The sequence below is a fragment of the Stegodyphus dumicola genome, chromosome 1, assembly GCF_044657685.1.
Source record: "Stegodyphus dumicola isolate Sdum_Otavi_A_Nest chromosome 1, ASM4465768v1".
In the NCBI taxonomy this organism is placed as follows: domain Eukaryota; kingdom Metazoa; phylum Arthropoda; class Arachnida; order Araneae; family Eresidae; genus Stegodyphus; species Stegodyphus dumicola.
In genome coordinates, this window is record NC_140768.1 from 242,960,945 (window position 1) to 242,984,132 (window position 23,188).

General features: G+C 29.2%; 1 protein-coding gene across 12 annotated transcripts in view; it reads right to left on the bottom strand.

Annotated features, from left to right (window-relative positions):
• Itpr (Inositol 1,4,5,-trisphosphate receptor) overlaps positions 1–23,188 on the bottom strand; it is a 277,133-nt gene that overhangs the window by 189,926 nt on the left and 64,019 nt on the right. For all 12 annotated transcript variants that reach the window (XM_085827003.1, XM_085826988.1, XM_085826993.1 and 9 more), the window contains exons 11-19: positions 16,778–16,877; positions 13,262–13,422; positions 8,067–8,214; positions 7,825–7,983; positions 5,324–5,496; positions 2,921–3,040; positions 729–926; positions 386–481; positions 88–243 (exon numbers count right to left, since the gene is read on the bottom strand). In XM_085827003.1, the coding sequence (XP_085683129.1) occupies positions 88–243; positions 386–481; positions 729–926; positions 2,921–3,040; positions 5,324–5,496; positions 7,825–7,983; positions 8,067–8,214; positions 13,262–13,422; positions 16,778–16,877 (1,311 nt within the window). The remainder of the gene's footprint in view (positions 1–87; positions 244–385; positions 482–728; positions 927–2,920; positions 3,041–5,323; positions 5,497–7,824; positions 7,984–8,066; positions 8,215–13,261; positions 13,423–16,777; positions 16,878–23,188) is intronic.

Below are 23,188 nucleotides of genomic sequence, written 5' to 3' on the forward strand. Positions count from 1 at the left end.
TGCTGCTTAAAACAGACAAATAAGTAATACATGACAAGAAAAGGTACATAAAATCAGCACTGCTGATTCCTGAACATTATCACTCACTCTTGAATTGATAGTTTCCGAGTAATATCAGACCATAATCGTGCATACTTTACAGGTGTTATCTGCTCTTGAGGATCTCTGTCAACATGCATATGCAACATTAAGCGACAAAAAGCAGCTCTTAAATCAAAGGGTAAGTGTTCATCTGCCATGCATCTACCATAAACAGAGAAAAAAAAATGACATTTAAATGTATTGCCTTTATACACAGCTACACATAAATTAGAATTCAAATTCATAAAATGAGTTTTCCAAAAAGTATTTTATATACAACAAAAATAAGAAACCAATTAATTACTTTTGAATTAGATCAATATCCAGGTGAGGAGAGAGATTGTTGATTGCTAAATACTGACGATCAAGACACATTCCTGAGAAAAGATCTAGCTGGTGCCTGGGAAAGGGGACAGGCATTAAAAAATCTATATATATATTCTATTTGCTAACTATAGCTGAAAAGCTAAACATATATTTAAAAAAATAGGATACTTATAAATATATAAAATACATGAACTCTTGCTGTATAGCACTAAAATTTCAAACGATTTTTCTGTTAAACCTTTATACTAATCATTTTATTAAGAAATTTATTACAAATTTATAATGGAAATAAAAAATCTTATGCATAAATGGAAATTCACCTATAATATGAGAGAATAGATTGGTCATCTTTACTCCCCTCTGCAGCACCAGCTGCAAGTTCTCGAACGCTCTTACTTTTCCTACCGTTATCCCAAAATAGGACAACATCTTCCTCTTCTTCAATTGTCACCATAGGTTCAACTTCTCCATTTGTACCTTCAACTTCAACTTCAACTTCCATCTGTGTTCTTACCATTCTACATTCAGAGTAAAAGCCATTAAAAAATTCTCATAGATATCTGGTGATATTCATCATATTAACAATTTGATAAAGGAATTAAAAAAAGTAAAATTATTCAGCTGATGTAAGATAAGGTTATATTTTGTTATGTTTTAAATGAAACTAAAATATTTTTATTAACGTTTTGAAAAAATTTAAATAAAAATATTAAAAATTGATTTTTAGCATTAAAATCTAAAATAAAAATTTAATGTATCAATTAACATACATGCAGATCAATGAATTAAACATTACAGTCAACTTTTAAAATAAAGCAAGAAAGCAAACTTTGATTAGTACAAATTTTGAATTAAAAAAAAAAAAAAAAAAAAATGAGGACATTTGGATGTAGGTCCCTCTTTTTCAAAAGCAGTACTAGAGAAATACTGGGAACTATATCAGTATTTAACCCCCAAATCATGATTAATCTGGGTTCATGTAGGGGATAAGGAGGAAGAATAACCCAAACTATAATTAAAAGAAAAATACTCTTTAAGATTTGCTTATATTTTCAAGCAGTTTAATCTAGAGAAAAAGTTAATTTGGTAAAATAATTTAAGTAAATATTTAAAGAACACATTATAAATAACAAAAGAATAAAAACATTACAACTGAAAAAACTAAATCAGAAATGCTTTTAAAGAAGAATATCTGAACAGAGAATTTCAACAATGTCACAGACTTCAAACTTGCATAAAAAAAGGCTGTATATTTCCTTTTTTATTCTATTTTCCTTATATAATTCAGATTCTGTACAATTAAGCTGCACACTGTTGAGGATTAAAATTTTGACATCACCTGCTATCACTGATGCTACCCCCACATTCATCCCCCTTTTTATATTTCCCATAGATAATTTTATTTTAAGGTGATGGCTTGTGATCATAATTTTTCCTTTGTTCTGCAATTAAAAAAAATTAATCTTTTCTCTAGACATAGTTCTCAGCTAACCTACTTGCAACTAATTTCAAGTTCACTGCAAAATATTAGTGAAGTGATAATTTCAATGAGAAATCAAACTAATTAACTTGAGAAAACAGAAACTGTTAAATGTCTTGTTACATACAACAGACACAATATTATATAATTACTTGGGGGTTTACTTCTTCATGTAGTAGAGCTACTTTAAGTTGTATGTTGATCGTATCAATCACATATTTTTATTAAACCAAAAATACTACAGAATATGTCTTGCAATAATATATATATATATATGTTAATTTAATATTATATCACTTAAAATTTCTTGAAATTAGTTCATTAAACAATTTTGCAGCTAGAATAACGCCTAGCTCAAATGTAAGAATACACACATATGAATATGAAATTCAAAATGTTATTTTTGATATATTTTTCTGTAAAATATTTACACCCTTTAAATATAATTCAAATTAATCAGAAAAAACTAACAATGTTCATGCAAAGCAACAAAACATCCAAACCAATTTCCACCAGTAAAACTATCAGAAATATGTATATGTCCTGTACATTGAAGCAGCACATATTTATATCATAAAGCATCATAAATAATGGAAATATATGCTCATCAGAGAGGCGGTGATAATTAATAATTATAATAAACTTTGTTGTGGGTTGCAATATAATACATTTTACAGATAAATTTAACACAATTTTTACTGGATTGTACAAATTACAGCTTGGATCCCCTCTCCCATTTTAAGTATGAAACAGCGAAATAACTTTTCTGATAGCTATTTCAAACATGTTAACAGAAACTAAATTAAAGCAAACAAAATCTAGTTCTCTGCAGATTTAATCAAATTAAATTTTTAATTGAAGTTTTTATATAAGTATTTACATATAAAATGAAAAAATTCCAGATTATTCTCAAAATAAAATTAGCACAGTCTGAAATAAAAACTGCTACACAATTTAAAAACAACATAACGTGCAAAACACAATTACTCTTATCTCTCAATAAATAAAGTTATAACTAATGATTCTACCAACCTAGTTTCAATAAGAATATCAGAATTTTTTGGACTAAGAACTGCCTTGCATATTAATTCTTGGGTTATTGGAATGGCAACTTTATTTGATATGCAAAGATCTGATAGGTAATCAAGAAACCTAAAAGATGTTACAACTTTTTAATACATATACAAAAGTGACAGATAAATACATATACTTTACATATATAAGTACAGATGTGTATATATAAGAACTGATATATCTGTAATAATTGCAAAATACCAAAATGAAGAAAAAGTGTATAATTTTAAATTATATTCCAATTTATAAACTTTTACTAAAGGACAAAACTTTATTTTAACCTCTCCAGACATGTTTAGATATATACAAATGACAGACGGAGAGCAAAATAAAGAAATGATATTAAAAATAAATAGAAAAGTCTAATTTTTACATACAAAACTTGCACACATCAGTTGGAGGTAACTGAAGATTACAATTTGATGACAGTTATGGATTATGATTTGATGAGAGTAAAGTTCCACTATCAGTTATAATGCAAGATCATATCCTGTGTTAATATGCATCTCATTAAAATTCTGATTTTAAATTATACACTATCAATAACTGTTGGTACCTTTACATTTTTGAGATGCAAACAGTTAAAATTTTACAGATATTTTGAAACATTTTTTACTTCCATTTACTGAAAAATAATTAGTCAATGAGCTATTTGTGTTTTCAGATAAGTATTCAACTGTTAAGCAATGATTAAGAGGATATAACATGGAAGTTAAATCTTTTTATCATATCTCTGTGCAGTCTTTGAACAATGCAGATTTTAATCTCATAAAGTAATTTTTCAATATTTATTAAGGAAATTGAGCTAAGGAGAACCTAAAGACAAAAGGAATGTTAAGAATAATAATATCATCTGGAACCATGAGTAATTAAAATTAAGCATATTTGCTTATTCTTTAGTTTATCATATTGTTGAGTGATTATGACCTGAGTACTACCTAAAATTATACCTCATGAATGCAAGAAGTTAGTACATTTAATACCAAATTGGATTTCTCTCACCTTGACAATCCAATCAAATATCAATTCTGTCAATATTTCTAGCTTAAAAAATTAATGATTTAATATTTTTCTGCAACATTCCTTTCTCGAATACATTTTTCATAATATAAAAATATACTTCATCCTAAAGCTTATTTACATAACTACATACTTCACTAACTATAAAGCAATTTACATAAAATATACGTAATTATTATTATCCTATCAAAAGCGAAATTGTCGAAAAGTAGGGCAATTTAGCGCCAATTACAGTTAAGCAAGAAGTAACAACATACTCATAACATTTGCACTTTCCTTTGATGTAATTTAACTGATTCTTGATAAGTCACCCTGCCTTCAACAGAGCAACAAGCAGTGGATTATTTTCAAAGTTAAGAGATACTACCATTAAAAATCTTGTGGATTAATAAGCATGATATGATCAGCTAAATCAGGCCAAAAAAGCAGCAATAAACAGGAACAATTAGCTGTGAGAAATTGGCACTCACAGTGTTCTCATAGAATTTTTTATAAAACAAGAGAGCATAACAAAAAACATAAATCAGCGAAAGCCATTTTTATCATGCACAAAAACAAAGCAGGTCAAATATTGATTATATGTTAAATAAGCAGGCATTAGTTTCTTCAGAATTCCATAGGAATCATTAGTGTAATTTTGGCAGAATTTCCTTCAATTTCATGGTTTGAAAACAGCTAACTTTTACAGGTGATGGGATAATATAGAAGTACCTAAATATATAATGAAACTTTCATGTGATGACCTCGCATGGTTCCATCTCATTTTTAGATGTAAGAGAAGAATTTTGATTTGTTTAATTAAATATTATTGCTCATTTATTTGAATACTTATCATTTTGTTACTTTTTGATTTTTTGAAAATTTGATATAATAAATTTAACAGTATTTTTTCCCTAATTATGTAAATAAACTTTTCAACAAAAATACATTATATTTATAATACAGTTTTATGAAAGAAATGATTTTATTACTTAATTTATTTAGCATTTTCTGCACATATGTCAACACTTTCTTTTTATAATAATAATGTATTATAACTGTTTTTTAACGTATATTATTACTTTTGGTTGTATATTCCATTGTTCTTCATAACTTTTCAAACACTGAGTTCCAACTTAAATGCATTTTCAGTTGGTTTATTAGTTTTCCATATAAATTTTTTTGGACCTTTTTAAAATAAAATTGATGATTACAGAAAAGGAAAACAGAAATAAGGACTTTGCTACAAGTTTATTCAAAATGACCAGAGACAGAATAGACATCCTATAAGAAAGTATAATTCCATATAAATGGCATACCAAATATTAAAAACGGTTTCAAGATTGAAATAATAAATATTACCTGCTTTCTCGATTTTTTCTCACTAAACTTACAAATGTTTCAATTTCAGCAGCAGTGATATGTTTTTCCAAGAGTTTACGATTGCTATGGAGCAAAGCAGTAATAGTATCTTCAGCTAAAACATCATAACCAATCTGTTTTTGCATAAAACCAAACCATTTTGCGATATATTCCTATAATATTTCAAAGAAAAAAATATTTTATTTCATAAAAATTACAATTATGATGATAGAAAGTTATTAAAAAATTGATTAAAAATGACTAGTTAGGTAAATGATTATATAAAAGGATTTTTTTTTTGTACAGGATCTTCTGAGGGAAGCAGATATTTCATGTCACACATGAAAACGGCCACACAAACTTTAACAGCTAGCCAATTCAACACTCAGGAGAGAATCTACAAGAAACTAACAGTCTTGCAGGTACATTGCAGCAGTTTCACAGTTTCAGCTGCTAGCTCATTGGTCATCCCTATCTGCTTCATTGTCTTGGCTACCTGAAGGATTTTTTTAACAAAGATTAATTCATATTTATATTTGAAGTTTTTTAAATTTTAGAGTGGAATGCAGCTTTTCAGATATTGGACTCTATCTTGCAGGTCAGCAAATCCTTGAAAGAAGAAAAAAAGTTAACATCCTCTCATGCAGAGGATTATTTCCTGCTTTATTTAATATAATGAAATAAAAACATGAACCCAGGAACAAATAGAAAATAGGATACTTAAAGAAAAAAAATCCCTACAACTATTTTATTCAAGTACTATAAGTTTAAAAAGAATATAATCATTTACCTTATTACATTACTGTAGACTGACTAACAAATAAAACTTCTTTGCTGTTAATGCTGCCGCACAAAGTACTGAAGCTATACTGAACAATAATACATGTGTTATTATTCATATTAATTGTTAAACAGAGGCATTGCTTAATCATGCATAAATATGACAAAGAAAAAACCTTGAAAATTACACTGATGAGCCAAAACATTATGACCCTCTCCACATTCTTCAATGAACTCGTGTGGATGACATGGAGGGCACATGATTAAGTGGGTATGGTATTGAACTGCTGTTGGAGAAGGTAAGTAATCAATCTTGCACTTTTGCAATGACGGGAAAAGCTGCTGATTTAAGCAAATTTCATAGAGGGCAGATTATAATCGCCCAAAGACTCAGAACCAGTATCTCCGAAACTGCACGATTGGAACGTTTTCCATGATCTGCCATTGTTAGTATTAACTAGTTAACTCTGACAGAGCTGGCAATACTGTGGACATAAACTATATGTGAGACTGACAGAACATCTAAAATATGCAAACCTCCAATTTGAATACTCTATGACTAATTTGTATTCCGGGAGAAGTAAAGAAGAAATAACAGTGAAGATTCAAATCATGATAATTGGTTAATTAACATAAAATCCTACACATGTATTCAAAATTTGGTGGCTTGAAATTCTGCCATTTTTCCATAGTGCAAGGAACATACATATACATTCTTCATTATCTAAAAACAAAGCTTATAATTATACACCGATTAATACTAATTAAAAACAATTATTGAGATTGTGAAGGACTTGATAATTTTACCCAAATTTAAAGTTAAACAATAGTAAAATACTTATAGTTTTTATATGAAGGTCCACTGAATAAACAAAATAAAACAATAAGAAGAATAAACCTCATTTAAATGAAAGATTTACAGCATGAAAACCCTAAAATAATTATTCTTAGCAATCAATAATTTCTTTTTCTTATTTTTGCTGCTGCTTGCTTGGATTATGATATTCCGTCATCTCATGATTAACAAGGATAATACTGGGGATAACATCCCTGAGTAACTCAAAATCATGGTTAATCTGAGGAGAGCTATAAAACACAGGAAAGAGGAATAATGCATATTATAATCAACACAAAAATGCTATTAAGAATTTATCTGTATTTTTAAGCAGTTCAATCTGAAAATCAGTTAATTTGATTCTAAAAATCAATATTCAAAAGTCAAATTATAAAGTCAATATTCAAAACAAAAAAGAACATATTACAAATAACACAGAAATAAACATCATTAGAAATGAAGAAATTAAGTTATAAATAAAGTTATAAATGAAGGAGCAGTATTTACAAGAAAACTTGAAAATGTAAAACTTGTAATAAAAGTCAGTTAAAACATTTTGTTTTTTAGTGTACAAAAACTGCATATTCTGAATGACACATATTAGTTTACATACTGGTTGTGGATAAAAACAATTCCCAAATACTATGAAACCATCTACTATCACAGAGCCCAGTTAATCTGCTCTCAGTAAATTAGGACTTGACTGTATGATAGCAAAAAATAAAAATTAATTTGATTATAAAAAACAATAATTATTTTTTGTTTTGTAAAGCTAGATAATTATTTCTCATGAGCATGAGTACTTCATTTTTTGAAATTTGAACTGGAAGAGCAAAAATATTATAACACATAGAAGGCATCTACAATATAATACCAAAATGAATACCTGATTTTTACGATAATCTTGTTGGGACAATCTAAGTATACGATAACATAAACGACAGATATGTTTGAATGGTGCGTGTCTGGGATCACTAAGTTCTTCCATCCGTAGTATTGGTCCATCTCCAACATCTGCAAATGGTGCTTGGAGTATTTTAAATAGCTGGGGAAAAAAAGCAAAATAGTAAATACTCACTTTTTCAAAGAAAATCAAATTAAAGATGTATGATCTTCAAGCACAATCACCTGTTTTAAAATATTCTGCTCTCGAAGTAACTTTTGACGTTCTCTGTTAGGATGAGATACAACAAGATCCAAAGGATCTGGCTTTTTGGGGTCATTCTCCTTCATGGCCACAAAGTAAATAATTTCCTGTAGCAACTGAGTAACAAACCTTAAGATAGAAAATGAAACAAAAGCTGTCAATGCAGCAAATGCTATTGTATCAATTACAGAAGTCAAATTAAATCAAATTTGTTTAATTCATTCTAAACATAGTTTTATGAACTGCTCTACATAAGGAGAAACATAAACATTTAAGAAACATGAGCTCAAGCATTTATTTTGCATTATAAAAGATATATATAGTTTTACAGAATGCTTGTTGATTATCTGGTACCCAAATGTACATGGTGATGAAATCTAAATTTTTTGTAATCATTTTTATTTTTGGCAGATATAGTTTGGCAACAGCCAAACAACCTAATACCAAGCAGACTGTTATTCTGTACCTCCACATGAACTCTGATAAGGCAAATAATGATGAGCTGCACCACTTTACTACTTAAGGCCCGTTTCCACTGCTGCATATGCGTTGCGGTGCGTATGCATTTCTCCAATCAGTGAGTGAATTCACTTTGATTGACATCTGCAATCCGGTCGGTGTGCGGTGAGAGATGACATACGGATGGAGTTTAACAATGTTCAACTTCTATCCGTATGTCTGCGGATGCGTTGGGGTCACGTGGTGAAAAAGGAGCAATAATGTGTAGTCACCAAAAATTAATGGTGGCAGAAGAGCGAAGAATGCTCGCTTAGGAAAAGAACGTTTTGCTAAAAAATACTTATTTCTGAATTAACATTATAGCTAGAAATCTGCTTGCTGAAAAAGATAGCAATCAGCTGAATTTAGTTAAAAAAAGATAAGAAAAACAAGATAACTGCAACTACAGTACTTGTTCATTCAAGAAAATCAGTGGCAAAAATTATAATTCCAAGTCCATGAAATAGCAAAATTTGTTCTGATAATCATTTCCTAGTTCTGCATACTCATTTAGCTTTAATGAAAATGAAAGTCTGACTATATCAAACTGCTATAGCAAATTAGATATGATTAAAAGATTTGCTATTTTTTTCTTTTGAAACAGGTAAAAACTAAAAACGTTAATTATAAATTAAATTTGATAGCCTTTTAAATACTCCAGTTCATTGAAGAGTATGTTAAATTTGTATTTCCCTTTATAAATATATCTTTTTGGCTAACATATATTTGTAAGCACATGAAATATATTTTTAGCAGCCCATTTAACTTCAATCGTAACGCCACTTAAAAGATAATGATTTTTGTAAAAAATGTACTAGAAGCTGAAGAACAAACTCTGGTGAATTTTTCAGACGATAGCACACTGAAATAGGACCAAAAAACTTAAGTTTTAAGAATTGATTTACTTGATGATGTATATAAGCCAAAATATGCATGCGATTCACGTGCAATCCTAGCTTAGTGGTAAAGCTGATGGTAAGTAACGAAGTTCAACTTTTGGAGTCGTGAGTTCGAATCCCATACGCTTTTTGCACCCTGTCTGCAACTTTCTTAGCTTTTTATTCCAATTTGATCTATATTCGTGTTTTATAAATTATTTCTATTATTATATGCATTAAATATATTGTTTTATTTATGCTCTTATTTATTTAAATTTTTTCCGCAAAAAAAGTTTGAAAATTATATAATACTAATTTAAAGCATATCCTGTACACATATATTTGAATTTAACAAACATTCTCTATTCGTAAAAAGCAAATTTAAAGTTAATTTAATTTTAAATGAAATTTAATGCAAACAAAGAAATGATTAATTATTGCTGCGAACTAATCTACAATATCATTTAAATTCTGAGAGCATATGTAAATCAAGTGCAAGTATCAAAATCCATGAATAAATATATAATTCCAAAAATTTATTAATCCTAAAAAATTTATAAAAATGCATAAGTGAATAATGGGATAGATTATTAATCCTAAAAAATTATAAAAATGCATAAATGAATAATAGGATAGATTTAATCCTAAAAAATTTATAAAAATGCATAAGTGAATAATAGGATAAATAAATTTTTGGAAATATATATTTATTCATGGATTTTGATACTTGCACTTGATTTACATATGCTCTCAGAATTTAAATGATATTGTATATTAGTTCGCAGCAATAATTAATCATTTATTTGCTTGCATTAAATTTCATTGAAATTTAATTAACTTTAAATTTGCTTTTTACGAGTAGAAAATGTTTGTTAAATTCAAATTTCATTCCTTGCAGCAATGACGCAAGAGAATTATTTAAATTTAATTTATTCTGAAACCCTGCAGATATATATATATATATATTTTCGTTTCACTTTTATGTGAATGTATATACATGTGCTCAGACTTTGGGATGTTTATGACTCTAAACTTTCATTCCAATTAACATGAGACAGTATTAATGCCCTAAACATTTTTTAACAAAAAAATTACTATAATAATTGCTTTTAAATTCAGTCCTCTCCAGCAGAAGCGCAGGAATTAATTAATTAAATATTTCCATTTTCTTTACCTAATGTGTGTATATATAAAGAGAAAAATCTTATTTTTATAACTTCTTTTATAAAAAGAGATATGAATTAAAAATGTTTAAATTAAAAGTAATATGTTATGGATTATGCATAAAATATAACTGCCCATAGTGCATTTTAAAACAAACGAGATTTTTAATAAATTATCCAGCTATGACCCTGAAGTCAGCGGTATACAAGCATAGCAAATTTTGTGTAAATATTGTGAACCTTTCTTTACAGTTGCTCTGTACTTTTAAAGTACCAACTATTTTTTAATTCCTTTAACTTTTTGTTTTATTTATTTATTTGTTTACTTTTTCACTAACAGTACATTTTAGTTTTAATAATATATATATATTATTTCATAATATTTAAGGCTTCTAGAAAGACAATTTTTTTTTTTTTTTAAATTTACTTCAGTTTCCATGGAATTAGTGATGTTCATAATATGCATTATAACCTTACTTATCTAAAAATTGCTAGCACACTTTGCTTTCGCAGTTCATAAGCAAAAATAAAAATTTCCAATAACATGGAGTTCAGCGTCGTAACTCGCGAACTGCTTGTTTGGCGCCAAAATATTACAGTGACACCTAGCGGCGGAAAATGAAAATATTTTACGGATACGCAGCAGTGGAAATGCTTGTACAGATACCGTAGACGTGTCTTCAATTGACGCAACGCGTTCGTACGCAGTAGTGGAAACGAGCCTTTATACCTACATTTCCCTGGTCCTCACAAAAGTTTTATTGTTTACTAGCAGCTTTGCTGCCAGCCTTCGTCTGGCTTTTAAATATACCGGGAAAATGGCTGAAGGAAACAACAAACGTTAAATTTAAAAACTGCGTAGAATTTTACTCTGCAGAACAACTTCATAAAAAAAAAGTTATTACGTATAACAAAATTACAATAAAAAAAGCAATATCCCTTAATACAAATATTAATTATCCTAATAAATAAATTAACCAACTTCCCTTTGCAAAATCTTAAGAACTCAAATGGTATAAAGGACGTTAAGAACTTTGTTTCCTAAAAAAAATCACTCAAAACTTTTCAATATCTTAAAAACAGTGAAATGAGCAATAAATAACATAAAAGAATACAAAAAAACAAAAAATTCTGAAAAGCAAAGTATAATTAATGATATTTTATCTTATATTTTCAGGAGAAAAAAATTACAATGAAATAAGCTATATCCCTTAATACAAATATTAATTATCCTAATAAAAAAATTAACCAACTTTTCGTTGAAGAAAAAAAATCATGCAAAACTTTTCAATATCTTACAAACAGTGAAATAAGCAAAAAAAAAAAAAAAAAAAATAACATGAAAGAAACTCAAAAAACAAAAAATTCTGCGCAGAATTTTACTCTGCAGAACAACTTTATAAAAAAAAAAAAAAAAAAAAGTATTATATATATAAAAAAAATGACAATGAAATATGCCAATCTCTTAAAAACAGTGACATAAGAAATACGATGAAAAATTGTTGCCAAACCCATATTTCTAAAAGAATGAAACTATTCAAAATGATGCGATTTCATCAAAAATCTATCAACAACAATAAGAAAGGAAAATTGCTGCCAAAATCACATTTTTAAAGATGTGAGATGTGAGAAGTGTACTCGGAAGCTTCATTAAAAAAAAAAAAAATTTAAATACAAAATATAATCATTTTTCCAAAATTCTTTTTGTAAAAGCAGTCGCAAGGATGAAAGTTTAACGTGTCCAAAAATCAAAGAAAAATAAACTGTACATTTTTAAAAATAAACTTTTTTAGAAAAAGTTGAAAAGGTTTTAAGCTCCCTTTGTTAAATAAATTCATATTTAATCGATTTATTGAAACACGAAATTTATTTTAAGTTCGTAAAATAGCTAAGTGCCTACGTTTTACGACGATTTTAAAATGCAGTATGTAGAGTAAAATCTCGCTTTCCTACAGCCCATTATGTCTCAAAATGACGCGATTTCGTCACAAAACATAAAATTAAAAAAATTCTAATTCAAATTTCGAAAAAATCGCTTCGAGGTGCACTGGCTCTTGCTTAGATGCACCTATGTACTAAATTTCGTAGCCGTGGGTCTATTAGCTTATGCACAGCGCGAACAAGAGACACACTCTTTCTTTTATTATATGTAAGATATACAGATGCTAATATTGAGATCAAAACTGACACTGAAATTTAAAAAAAAAAAAAAAAAAAAAAAAAATCTTCCTCCTCTCCCCCCCCTCAAACTGAGAGAAAACATGAACAAGAAAGAAATAAAAATCTCATCTTTTTAGAACTGAGGCTGCTTCTAAGGCTGCTGAGTGCTTGGAAGATTGAATCATGGCTGGCAGTTCTTGTAATACATTGACATGAACTGATACAAAATAATCAATTAATAGCTTTTTTTCTTTACTTAGCATAACTTAAAACTTTAAAATACAATATTTTTTAAAAATAATATTATAAGTAAAAAATAGAATAAAATAACCATTCCAAGCCCCTAAAGTAATTCCCCCCAACAAGATATAAGAATTGCACATTTGCTAAAAATTTGCATAAAATATTAGAAGACATACTATTAAAATACATATAACATAAAATCAGGTCATTAAATATGATGTTTGTTTCTCTTACCTCCTTTCATTTTGTATTATTTGTCCTTTTTCCAAATTTGAGGAAATAGCATCAAGAACTTTGCAAGCATCATTTGCGAAGTCCAAATCTCTCACTTCGGTAGCTGAAACAGGCACAATAGCAAATGCTTCTTTATCTTCTTTTATAGGAGCACACCCAACCTATGAAATGGGCATAAAAGTTTCAACCTGATCTCCTTTATTACAGTTGTTCACTCAGTATGTATTTATAAAATATTACATGCATAAGCTTAAAAATAAATTTAATACTGATAAATTATCTTTTAGATATTAACGAACATTTATTATGGAGACTTTATTAAAATAATTTATCGAGAAAAAATAATGTTTTTGGAAATTGATAACAATCACTGACTTACAGTTTTATTTGCATTACAATAGGACTATTTTAACTGCACTGCCAATGATTTTATTAACTAACTGCAAACAGTTGTGTAAATATTTATTGATTTAGTATCTATGGCTTTAGGCATTCATTATTTACAGCACCTAAATTATTTTTGAAAATTAGAAAAGTAAATTTTTTATAAAGAAAAAAAAAAAAAAAAAAAAGGCAAGCGAGAATTCATGAGCATACAGTGAAATGCTGTAGTTGTCAATATTTTCACTACAAGTATAAATGCATACTTCATCATTCATTATTCAATTTGATATTTCATTGCTTATACAATGCTTTGGCAGAAAAGTGAAATTATTATTATTTTGTTATTTTCTTAAGCTGCAGAGAATACAAGGGCAATCAGTAGACATTTTTGCTTCCCGGAGCTATCTCTACAAGTCCTAAATTCTAATCATTATTAACTTTTTCAATGTGTTAGCAGCACAAATTATGAATTAAATTTCACCATATTTATGCATGTTAGATAAATACAGTGCTACAAAGAGCATTCATTGTTACCTACAGGTTCAAATAATTGTAACTGATCTTGGAACACATTTATTGCAAATACAACAGTACTACTGTACATACCAGAACTATCCAATTAAATATTATGCCATAAAATTGTATGCAGTCAAATTTTGTTTTTTCGTTATTATTATGTGTCCCAACTTTTAAACAGGGGAGAAAAAAAAAGCTCTTGTTAATGCACTACACCAGTTTAGCAACTCTATCAGAGTTCTTCAGACCACTGTCAAATGGCCAGGATTTCTAATTACGCCATTTACAATCAAACAGCTCTAAGAAGGGTAGCCAACTTGGCACAATCCATTAACAAGAAGATTTTGGGCATCATTCAAATAATAGGGCTCAGAATAATAAGGAAGAACCCAAATTTTTAATAGCCATACAGAAAAGGAAGTAAATAAATTAACAAAATAAACCATTAATTATATCTACAACAATCAATGGTCAATACATTTCAAACATTTAATATCATTTCAATGGTAATTGTGCTACCAAAAGTATTATTCAAAATTATTACATTAAAAAATAATTAATTGTTGGAAATTTTTTTCTTAAATTTTTTTATTCATATTTTTATTAAGATTTTAACATTTAAATTTTAATTAGCTATATTAGATCTATATTTTTATAAACTGCTGAAAACATAGATCCACAGGTTCAATTAATAAAAAACACAGATAATTGTTTTCTTAAATACTGAATCCAATGCCACTTGTTTCAATTTTTTAATTGTCTAATTTGTTAGTTTTTGTTTTATGATACTACAAACAAAAACTTTTTTCATAATGTATTAATACAAAATAATTTTCATTACTGATGAAATTATGGCATACCTTCTGACAATCTCTTGTTTCATTTCATGTTTTTCTAAAGCACTAGCTAATACATTAGATGAATAAATAGAATTTTTTTAAAATTTAAAAATCTATCCATTTTCTCTCCATTTTTTTAAAAAAATTATATGATCAAAATAAATTACAACAAAATTACAGAAGGCTGCAAAAAAATAAGAATTAATATATGAAATACCCATTGACATGGATGCGATTGTTAATGTGCTTATGAGTAATTTGAAAGTGGGTTAAGTTTCAGATACAGAGAATGCATCAGAATGGGTAGCCTGAGTATTAATGTAGAGTATTTTTAATAGCACAAGTTACTTTGAGTAGAAAAAAAGCAAGAATGTGTTAGCTGAAAAAGTGGCCATATTTTCAGGCATTAATATTTTCAAATATATGCAATGAAAAATATGTGCTTGCATATTTTCTGTATATATTGGGTTGGAGGGAAAGTTCTGTCGTATTTTAAAGAAAATATTTGAATTCATTTATAAAAATATGTGTTTAATATTAATCAATTATATATGCTCCATTATTTGTTACAACCTGTTGCCATCTTCCAGGTAACCTGTAAATTCCTGTTTTGTAGAAGTTCTCATCCATGGAGTTAAAATAGTCAGCAACTGCCTTAGAAACACTTTCAAAAGACTTGAATTTTTTTCCTGTTAGATAATTTTGCAGAGATCTGAACAGGTAATAATCAGAGGGTGCAATGTCAGGTGAATACAGGGCGTGACTAAGGATTTCCCATCCTAACGCATTCAGTTTTTGTAGTGTCACCACTGCAGTATGCGGGCGAGCATTATCATGATGGAACACTATTCCTTTTCTGGACGCTAATGCTGGCCTTTTTTCTTTGATAGCTGCATTAAATTTATCCAGCTGATTGCAGTACAGATCCGCGTTGATGTTTTTTCCCTGTTTCAGCAACTCGTAATACACTGGACCTTTCCTGTCCCACCACAAACAAAGCAGTACTTTTCGTTGATGGATACTTGGTTTTGGAACTGTTGCTGATGATGTTCCTGGTTTGCAGTAAGATTTTTTTCTTTTAATATTCTCGTAAAGAATCCACTTTTCATCTCCAGTAACCAGCCTGTCCAAAAACGGCTCCACATTGTGTCTAATCAGATGTGATGAACATATTCTTACACGATCAGACAAATTCTTTTCCGTTAATTCATGTGGAACCCAAACACTTTGTTTTAACACAAACCCAAGAGATTTAATGTGATCTCCAACAGTTGTATGATGAATGCCAAACTCTTCTGCAATTTCTCGACTTGTTAAATGTGGATTATTTTCCAACATGGATCGCAAAACATCATTATCGATCTTGGATGGTCGTCCAGATCGAACACTTTCTTTGAGGCTCTTTCCTTTTAAGAAGGACTAGATAATGGATAAAGCAGTCTAAAAAAAATCACAAATTACCTTTGAGAAGTTTGTATTAACAAACACAGAAGTTTATGCTGGCAAATAATATGCTTTGATATAAATTAAACTAATTAAAAAAGCAGCTTCTATCCCTGCATCACATTTCAAATGCTCACCAATCATATTTACACATAACATATTATATTTAATTACATTACAACATGTATATGTAATAAATATTCTTTTGCATTATACTATTCCCCTTCCCGGAAAGCTACTTTTCCCAGTTAGAAATAAAACTTCTAAGGCAATGACCAATATACGAGAAGAAAAATTTAACTAATACTAAAAGCCATATTGCATATATATTTACTTTTGACATTACAGGTCTTTCCTCTTCCTTATCAATTGGAATAGTTGTGCTATGAACCCATGTATTTGTGCACAGATGTCGTAAACGTACATAGGAAGATCTAAAAAATAAAATACAACATATGGATTAAGTGAATGCAGATAGTAAAAATATTTTTTATTTAATCAATCACTATTCCTATTTAAATTGTCTTTCAGTAATAAGATACAAAATATCTTTCTTTAACTAAATGATTGAAAATGTTACACATATTATTATAATTGAGTATTGTACATTTTTATGAAATTTTTAATCCTTTTTATTTTTATATATGCAATTACTAATTAAATAAATTATTTTACTGAACGGAGACAAAAATTATTAGCAAAATTCCAATTAGCTGCTTATGCCAAAATACATGCACATCTTAGTTACTGAACATAAGATTTTGGTATTGCTTAGATTAGCAAAAGCCAAAAGCTTGCTCAAATCAAAAAAATTATTGAAAAGTAAATGACATTTACACCAACCTGCCCACCAAAACTGAGTCAGCAATTTTGCTGGGAGTTTGAAGGAAATGCTTTTATTTAATTAGATAATAACATGATTGCTTCTTAACTATAAAATCAACAGATAAAAGTTATGAATGTGGTATATGAAAACTTAAATAACTACAAGTTAAGGTTTTTGGATTATATGACAAAGAAATTTATTTAAATTAGGGCTAATCACTCTAGCAGTTAAAAATCCCTAATGGAATATAAAATGGTGACCAAAACAGTCATTTTCTATATCAACTTATTGCCATATAATTCACTTGAATATGAATCTAACTGTTATTGTGCTGTTCTGTGATATCTTTTATAGTACCATTTTGACAAACACCACAGTCTTTAACATAATTTGGACATATTTCCTTAAATGAAAATTAAGGACTTTCAAGGATTTTTAAAGAACACCAATAAAAAAAAAATTAAGGGCATTTTATCACATAGAATTGAAGAAATTAAAGAAATTATCTATGCAACCACTTCCACTCTCACAACAGCATTCCAAGAATAAAACAAACATGTATAATGCATTATTCAGGGTTCGTACACATTTGCACACGGAAATTAAGTACTTTTAAGGACCATTAATGAAAAAAATTAAGGACCTATGAGCAAATGGGAAAATAAATTTAATTAAAAATATTATTCTATGCCTGAATTTCACTTTTGTAATATCATCCTAAAAATAAAATAGGTCCCTAAGTAGCGTGCGTTATTACTAAATATGAATTAATGAACATAATTATTAACAAGTTTGAGAATAAAATAAAATCCATGCAGTTTACCATGATAATATTTTACATTTATAATATTTTACATAAATATTTTACATTTATAATGGGTTGGACATATTTGAAAGAAGATATGTGACATTTACGTTTTACTAATAGTTAGCTTTATGTTGATTTTTTTATGTCTCATTTTGTCACATACTTAGTCAGTCTAGAGGACAGGTTCTCAACCGGTGGTACGCAAGAAAAAATAGGTGGTACACAAAAAAGCAAAGTATTTTAAGCTATTTATTTCAAAAATTAAAACCCCAACATCCTGATTGAGTTTTTTCTCTAATACTCGTAATTTTATGCGACCTGAGCTTTGTTCAAGATTGGTGGTGGTAGAAGTACTTTGTAGTAGTGGTACTAAAGGTTTTCAGTTTTTGTTTAGATGGTAAAAGTTAGTCAAAAGGTTGAGAATCGCTGGTCTAGAGGTTTAGTAAATAGCAGGTAGATTTTTATATCAAACAGCATAGGTTAAAATGAGAAGCAAGATCATAATCAGCATCATTCATAACAAAAGATTGAATGTTATCACCGGTGCTGCTTGTCTAGAGAGAGACCTGCTGATTAGAACAAACCTGAAAGGCCTGATGTAGGCACGGTTGGCAAGTATTGAAAGTTAGTCAGGCTCTGTTTGATGCAGTTAGTGTCATAGCTTTGTGTAGAGTTCCAGGGGTTGTAACCCAGTTAATATATTTTCAGGTTCCAATAAGCCATTAAAGCACCAGGGGTGATAAGTTGTTTTGTATTATTTTAAGTCTCACTAGATGCAAAGAATAAGTTATACTTGAATTTCTACATTTTTGTGTTTTATCTTGTGATCACAGTGAGTATCAATGAAAGGCAATAAATAACTCGCTTTAATATGTAGAGATGTAAACAGTTAGTTATAAATAATTAAATTAGGTAAATAGTTAACCTTAGTCATTATGGATTTACATGGCCACTATTAAATTTTTTTTAACAGTATTTGTTAAAAAAGGCCTATTAAAATCAACATCTAATAAAAATTCACAGCTTAAAATGCATGTAATTTACAACACTGATTCTTAAAGGATATTAGAATAATTACACTTTGAAAGCTACAAAACATTTATGTTTTGTAACAACAACACTCAACAAAATATTTATCCGTAATTTTAATTTGAAGCCTTCCCAAACATTTTGCCCAGTTTACACCCATTTCCTTCTCTTTATAAGCATCTTTTCTAACAATAATTAGAGATTTGTCTCAATATGCAAACCAATGCTCTCACTAGTTTCTGCGTGCTTTATCTCCTAACTTGTCAACCTCCCCACAATGTACCTATGAGGGTTTATTTGATCTGGTAAAAGTGAAATAGTCCAAAACCCCCGATAGATGTGAAGCAAATTATCACTATGTCTGAAAGTAACTACAATATCAGACAAAGGTTTAAATAAGCCTCTTATTTAAAAAGAACTTAGAACAAACATAAAGACATGTTCTGATGCTTCAATTACATCTCACGGTGACGTAATTAAACAAGAACAGTCAAATTCAAACTAAAAATGTGGACTAGTGGTCAAAGATTATACAACTTAATTTTAATTTAAGCTGACTCAGTAATTCTATCATATGAGGAAACAGAAATGGAAAATTATAGTAAAGGCTGAAATCATAAATAATTGTGGAATTTACATAATAATAACTGCCCATATCTTTAAAGAATAATTTTCTTTATGTATTCAGTTTCTTTCTTCAGCATGTTTCCTTTTCATTTTAGAATTTTTGGATTTAATTAAGGATTTCTGATTCTGTTTTTCTAAAAAACACTAAATGCATTTAGAATGTATAGAAAAAGTGACTAATTTAATTTCTTTAGTAATATAGATTTCAGAAGAAATATGAAATTTCCAAATGAAATAAAAAATAAAAGAGGTTATAGTAAATTAAATTTTGAAGTTTGCTTTCATATTTTTTATCTTACATATATATAATATTTGTATTAGATCATTCTAAATCTCAAACCTAAGTACATTTTTAATTCATAAGATAAAATTGAAAAAAAAAAAAAAAAAAAAAAGTAACTGCAGGCTATTATATATAGGATGCAACATGCTATTTTATATCAATTCTATTTACTTGCGAACAAATCTTTATGCTTTCCAGAACACTGCAGCATATATTCATTTTAAAAACCATTTTGTAAAAAAACAAAATAAATATTATTTCCAAAACTTTAGAACTTTGTACATTTTTATGAATAATACATAAATACATTTATGAAATTATATATGGTTGTAATTTGGGACCAATTGCAGCAAAGTGAATTGGAGGCTGAAGAAATTTATACTCCAATATAAAACTAATAATGGATAATACTAATAAATAATAATGGATAAAACTAATAATGTGTAATACTATATGGTGCACAAGGAATTTAAAATTTTCAATTAAAAAAAATATAAAACTGCAGAAAAGATGACTCACCAGTGGTACATGCGACCACAAATGTGAATGTTGCTGTCACTCGCCAGTGGATAACTAACCCCAAAAACAAACCAATAATGATCCACTGATGGGTCATGTTGCATTTAAGGTGTTAAAAAAGTATTTAAACTATTATATGTTAAAAGCCACAAAAAGTCGATAACACTATAAAATGCTTGTGTCTTTTTTAATATGAAAAGTTTTCAGATATTTTAAACCTTTTTCCTTATCCTTTACTACATTTCTAAGTTCATTTGCTTAACAAACAAATCAATGTTTCCATTAGTCTGTCACCACCCATGCAGTATATGCTAATTTGTTAATATTACCAACAATACCTCTTTGAAGAAGAATTTGCTTTATGCAATTAATTTTTTCTTCAATGAATATTTGATTTATGTCTGAATTTTATGATTTACTTGGAAATTTTTGTTGCTCTACAAAACTGTACATATTAAGAATGAGAAGAGAGATTTTATTTCATTAGTAATTTCAATAATGAGAATAATTTCAGAAAACTTTATGATATATGATATGATGCATATACAGATAGAAAATTTTTTAAATTATCAATTTTCAGTATCTTTAAATCAGAGTAATAACTATAACAGAGAATTTTTTTTCAATTTTAATATCTTTATCTATGAAAATCACAAAACAAAAGAAGAGAAAATAAAGGAAAGAGAAAGATATTTTGAACCCAAAGTAGACAAGATACTTCTTTATGATTACAGCCTCGTTATTAAAACAAGATCAAAAGCCATCTTGTTACTGAACTGCATGATAGCAGCAACAGTACTCAAAGCTTCTTGCAAACTGTTGCCTAACAGTCGGCAATACTAAACACAATCGTTGAAAAAAAAAACTATGACTAAAGTTGCCACCTAGATATAGCACATTACCAAATAAAGGGCTCTAGGCACTGTTTAAACAGCTGGGGGCTTTGATAATATGGAAGGGTCATAGATAATTCAGATAATTTTGTTTTCACAACTTTTTTCCAAGAATTCTCCAAATAATATGAAAAACTCAACACAAGTTTCTTGTTACGTCGGCAGCTAAATGCTCCTATGTTTGCTGAGAATGGACCTGTACTGAAAACTGCCTGTGGTAAACCTGTAGCCGCCTCAGGACGTTGCGTATTAAAATTTGATTTGAATGGGACTAATTGACTATTTGAATGGGAAGCCGTTTGAATTCCTTGAGTTTCCTGAATGTAGTCATCAAATGGTACTTGGATGGAACTTTTTCCGTGCAAGCGATGCCGCTATCGATTGTGGAAACCAAGAACTTACACTTACAGAAATCCTTCCAGACAATGAATATTTAAATTAGTCAGAGCCTTCCTTGTTTGCCGCAACCGATTATGTAATTGAAGCAAACACTGCAAAGCGAATATGTGTATTGAATTCAGAACTATGGGAAGCAGATGGAGCTATGATTGTTGGAAATAGATTTCTGATGTGCGAAAAAGAACTATCGATAGCTTCAACTGTCACTATAGAGGATAGTTGTGGTAAATTATGGGTAACTAATTGTTCTCGACGAACCGAATTGATATCAAAAGGGATGAATGTAGGCTGTTTAACGACCATAAAAAACGCTATTTGCTCCCTAAGTGGTCAGGCTCCAGAAGGTTCAAAGGGACATAGGTTAGGAAAAGGTTATCTGAAGAAAATTTAAAAGAAGTTTTCGATACTGATTTGACCAATGCTGAGAAAGATGAGCTACTGAGACGACTAGATGAATTTAGTGACTTTTTTTACTTTAACAGTATTGCGAAAAATCCCGATGCAATGCGGTGAAACACAAGGTTGATAAAGGTGACAGTGCACCAATCAAACAAAGGCAATACCGTGTGTCAGCCACTAAGAGGCGTGTGATTGCAGACAAAGTGCAACAAATGCTAAAAGAAGATGTGATACAAATGTCAGACAGCCCATGGTCATCTCCAGTCGTGCTTGTGAAGAAAAATGGTGAATGGCGTTTTTGTGTCGATTACATAAAATTGAATAAGGTACTAAAAAGGACGTCTATCCGTTACCTGGCATCGATGATGCTTTGGACTGCCTGGCTGGTGCAAAAATTTTCTTTATGATGGATCTGAAGTCAGGCTACTGGCAAATAGAGATACAGAGAAAAAGACAGCTTTTATAAATCCAGATGGTCTCTATGAATTTAAAGTCATGCCGTTCGGATTATGGAATGCTCCAGCCACATTTGAACGGATGATGGACTCTGTACTAAGAGGTCTCAAATGGAATACTTGTCTTTGCTACCTCGACAACATAATCGTGTACTCACCTAATTTCGAAGAACATCAAAAGCGTTTGAGGGAAATACTGAAATGTATCCAAAGAGCAGGACTGAAGCTAAATTCCAAGAAACATTCATTCGGCAAAAAGAAGCTGACTATACTGGGACACTTAGTCGATCAACATGGGATATATCCCGATCCACAAAAGGTAGAGGCTGTAGAAAAGTTCCCTGTTCTGAAAAATATCATCGATGTACGAAGTTTCCTGGGCTTGTGCTCCTACTACTGACGATTTATCAAAAATTTCGCAGATATCGCAAAGCCCTTGCACGACTTGTTGAAGAAAGATGCAAAATTTTCTTGGAACGCGTTACAGATTGAATTTTTCGCAATGCT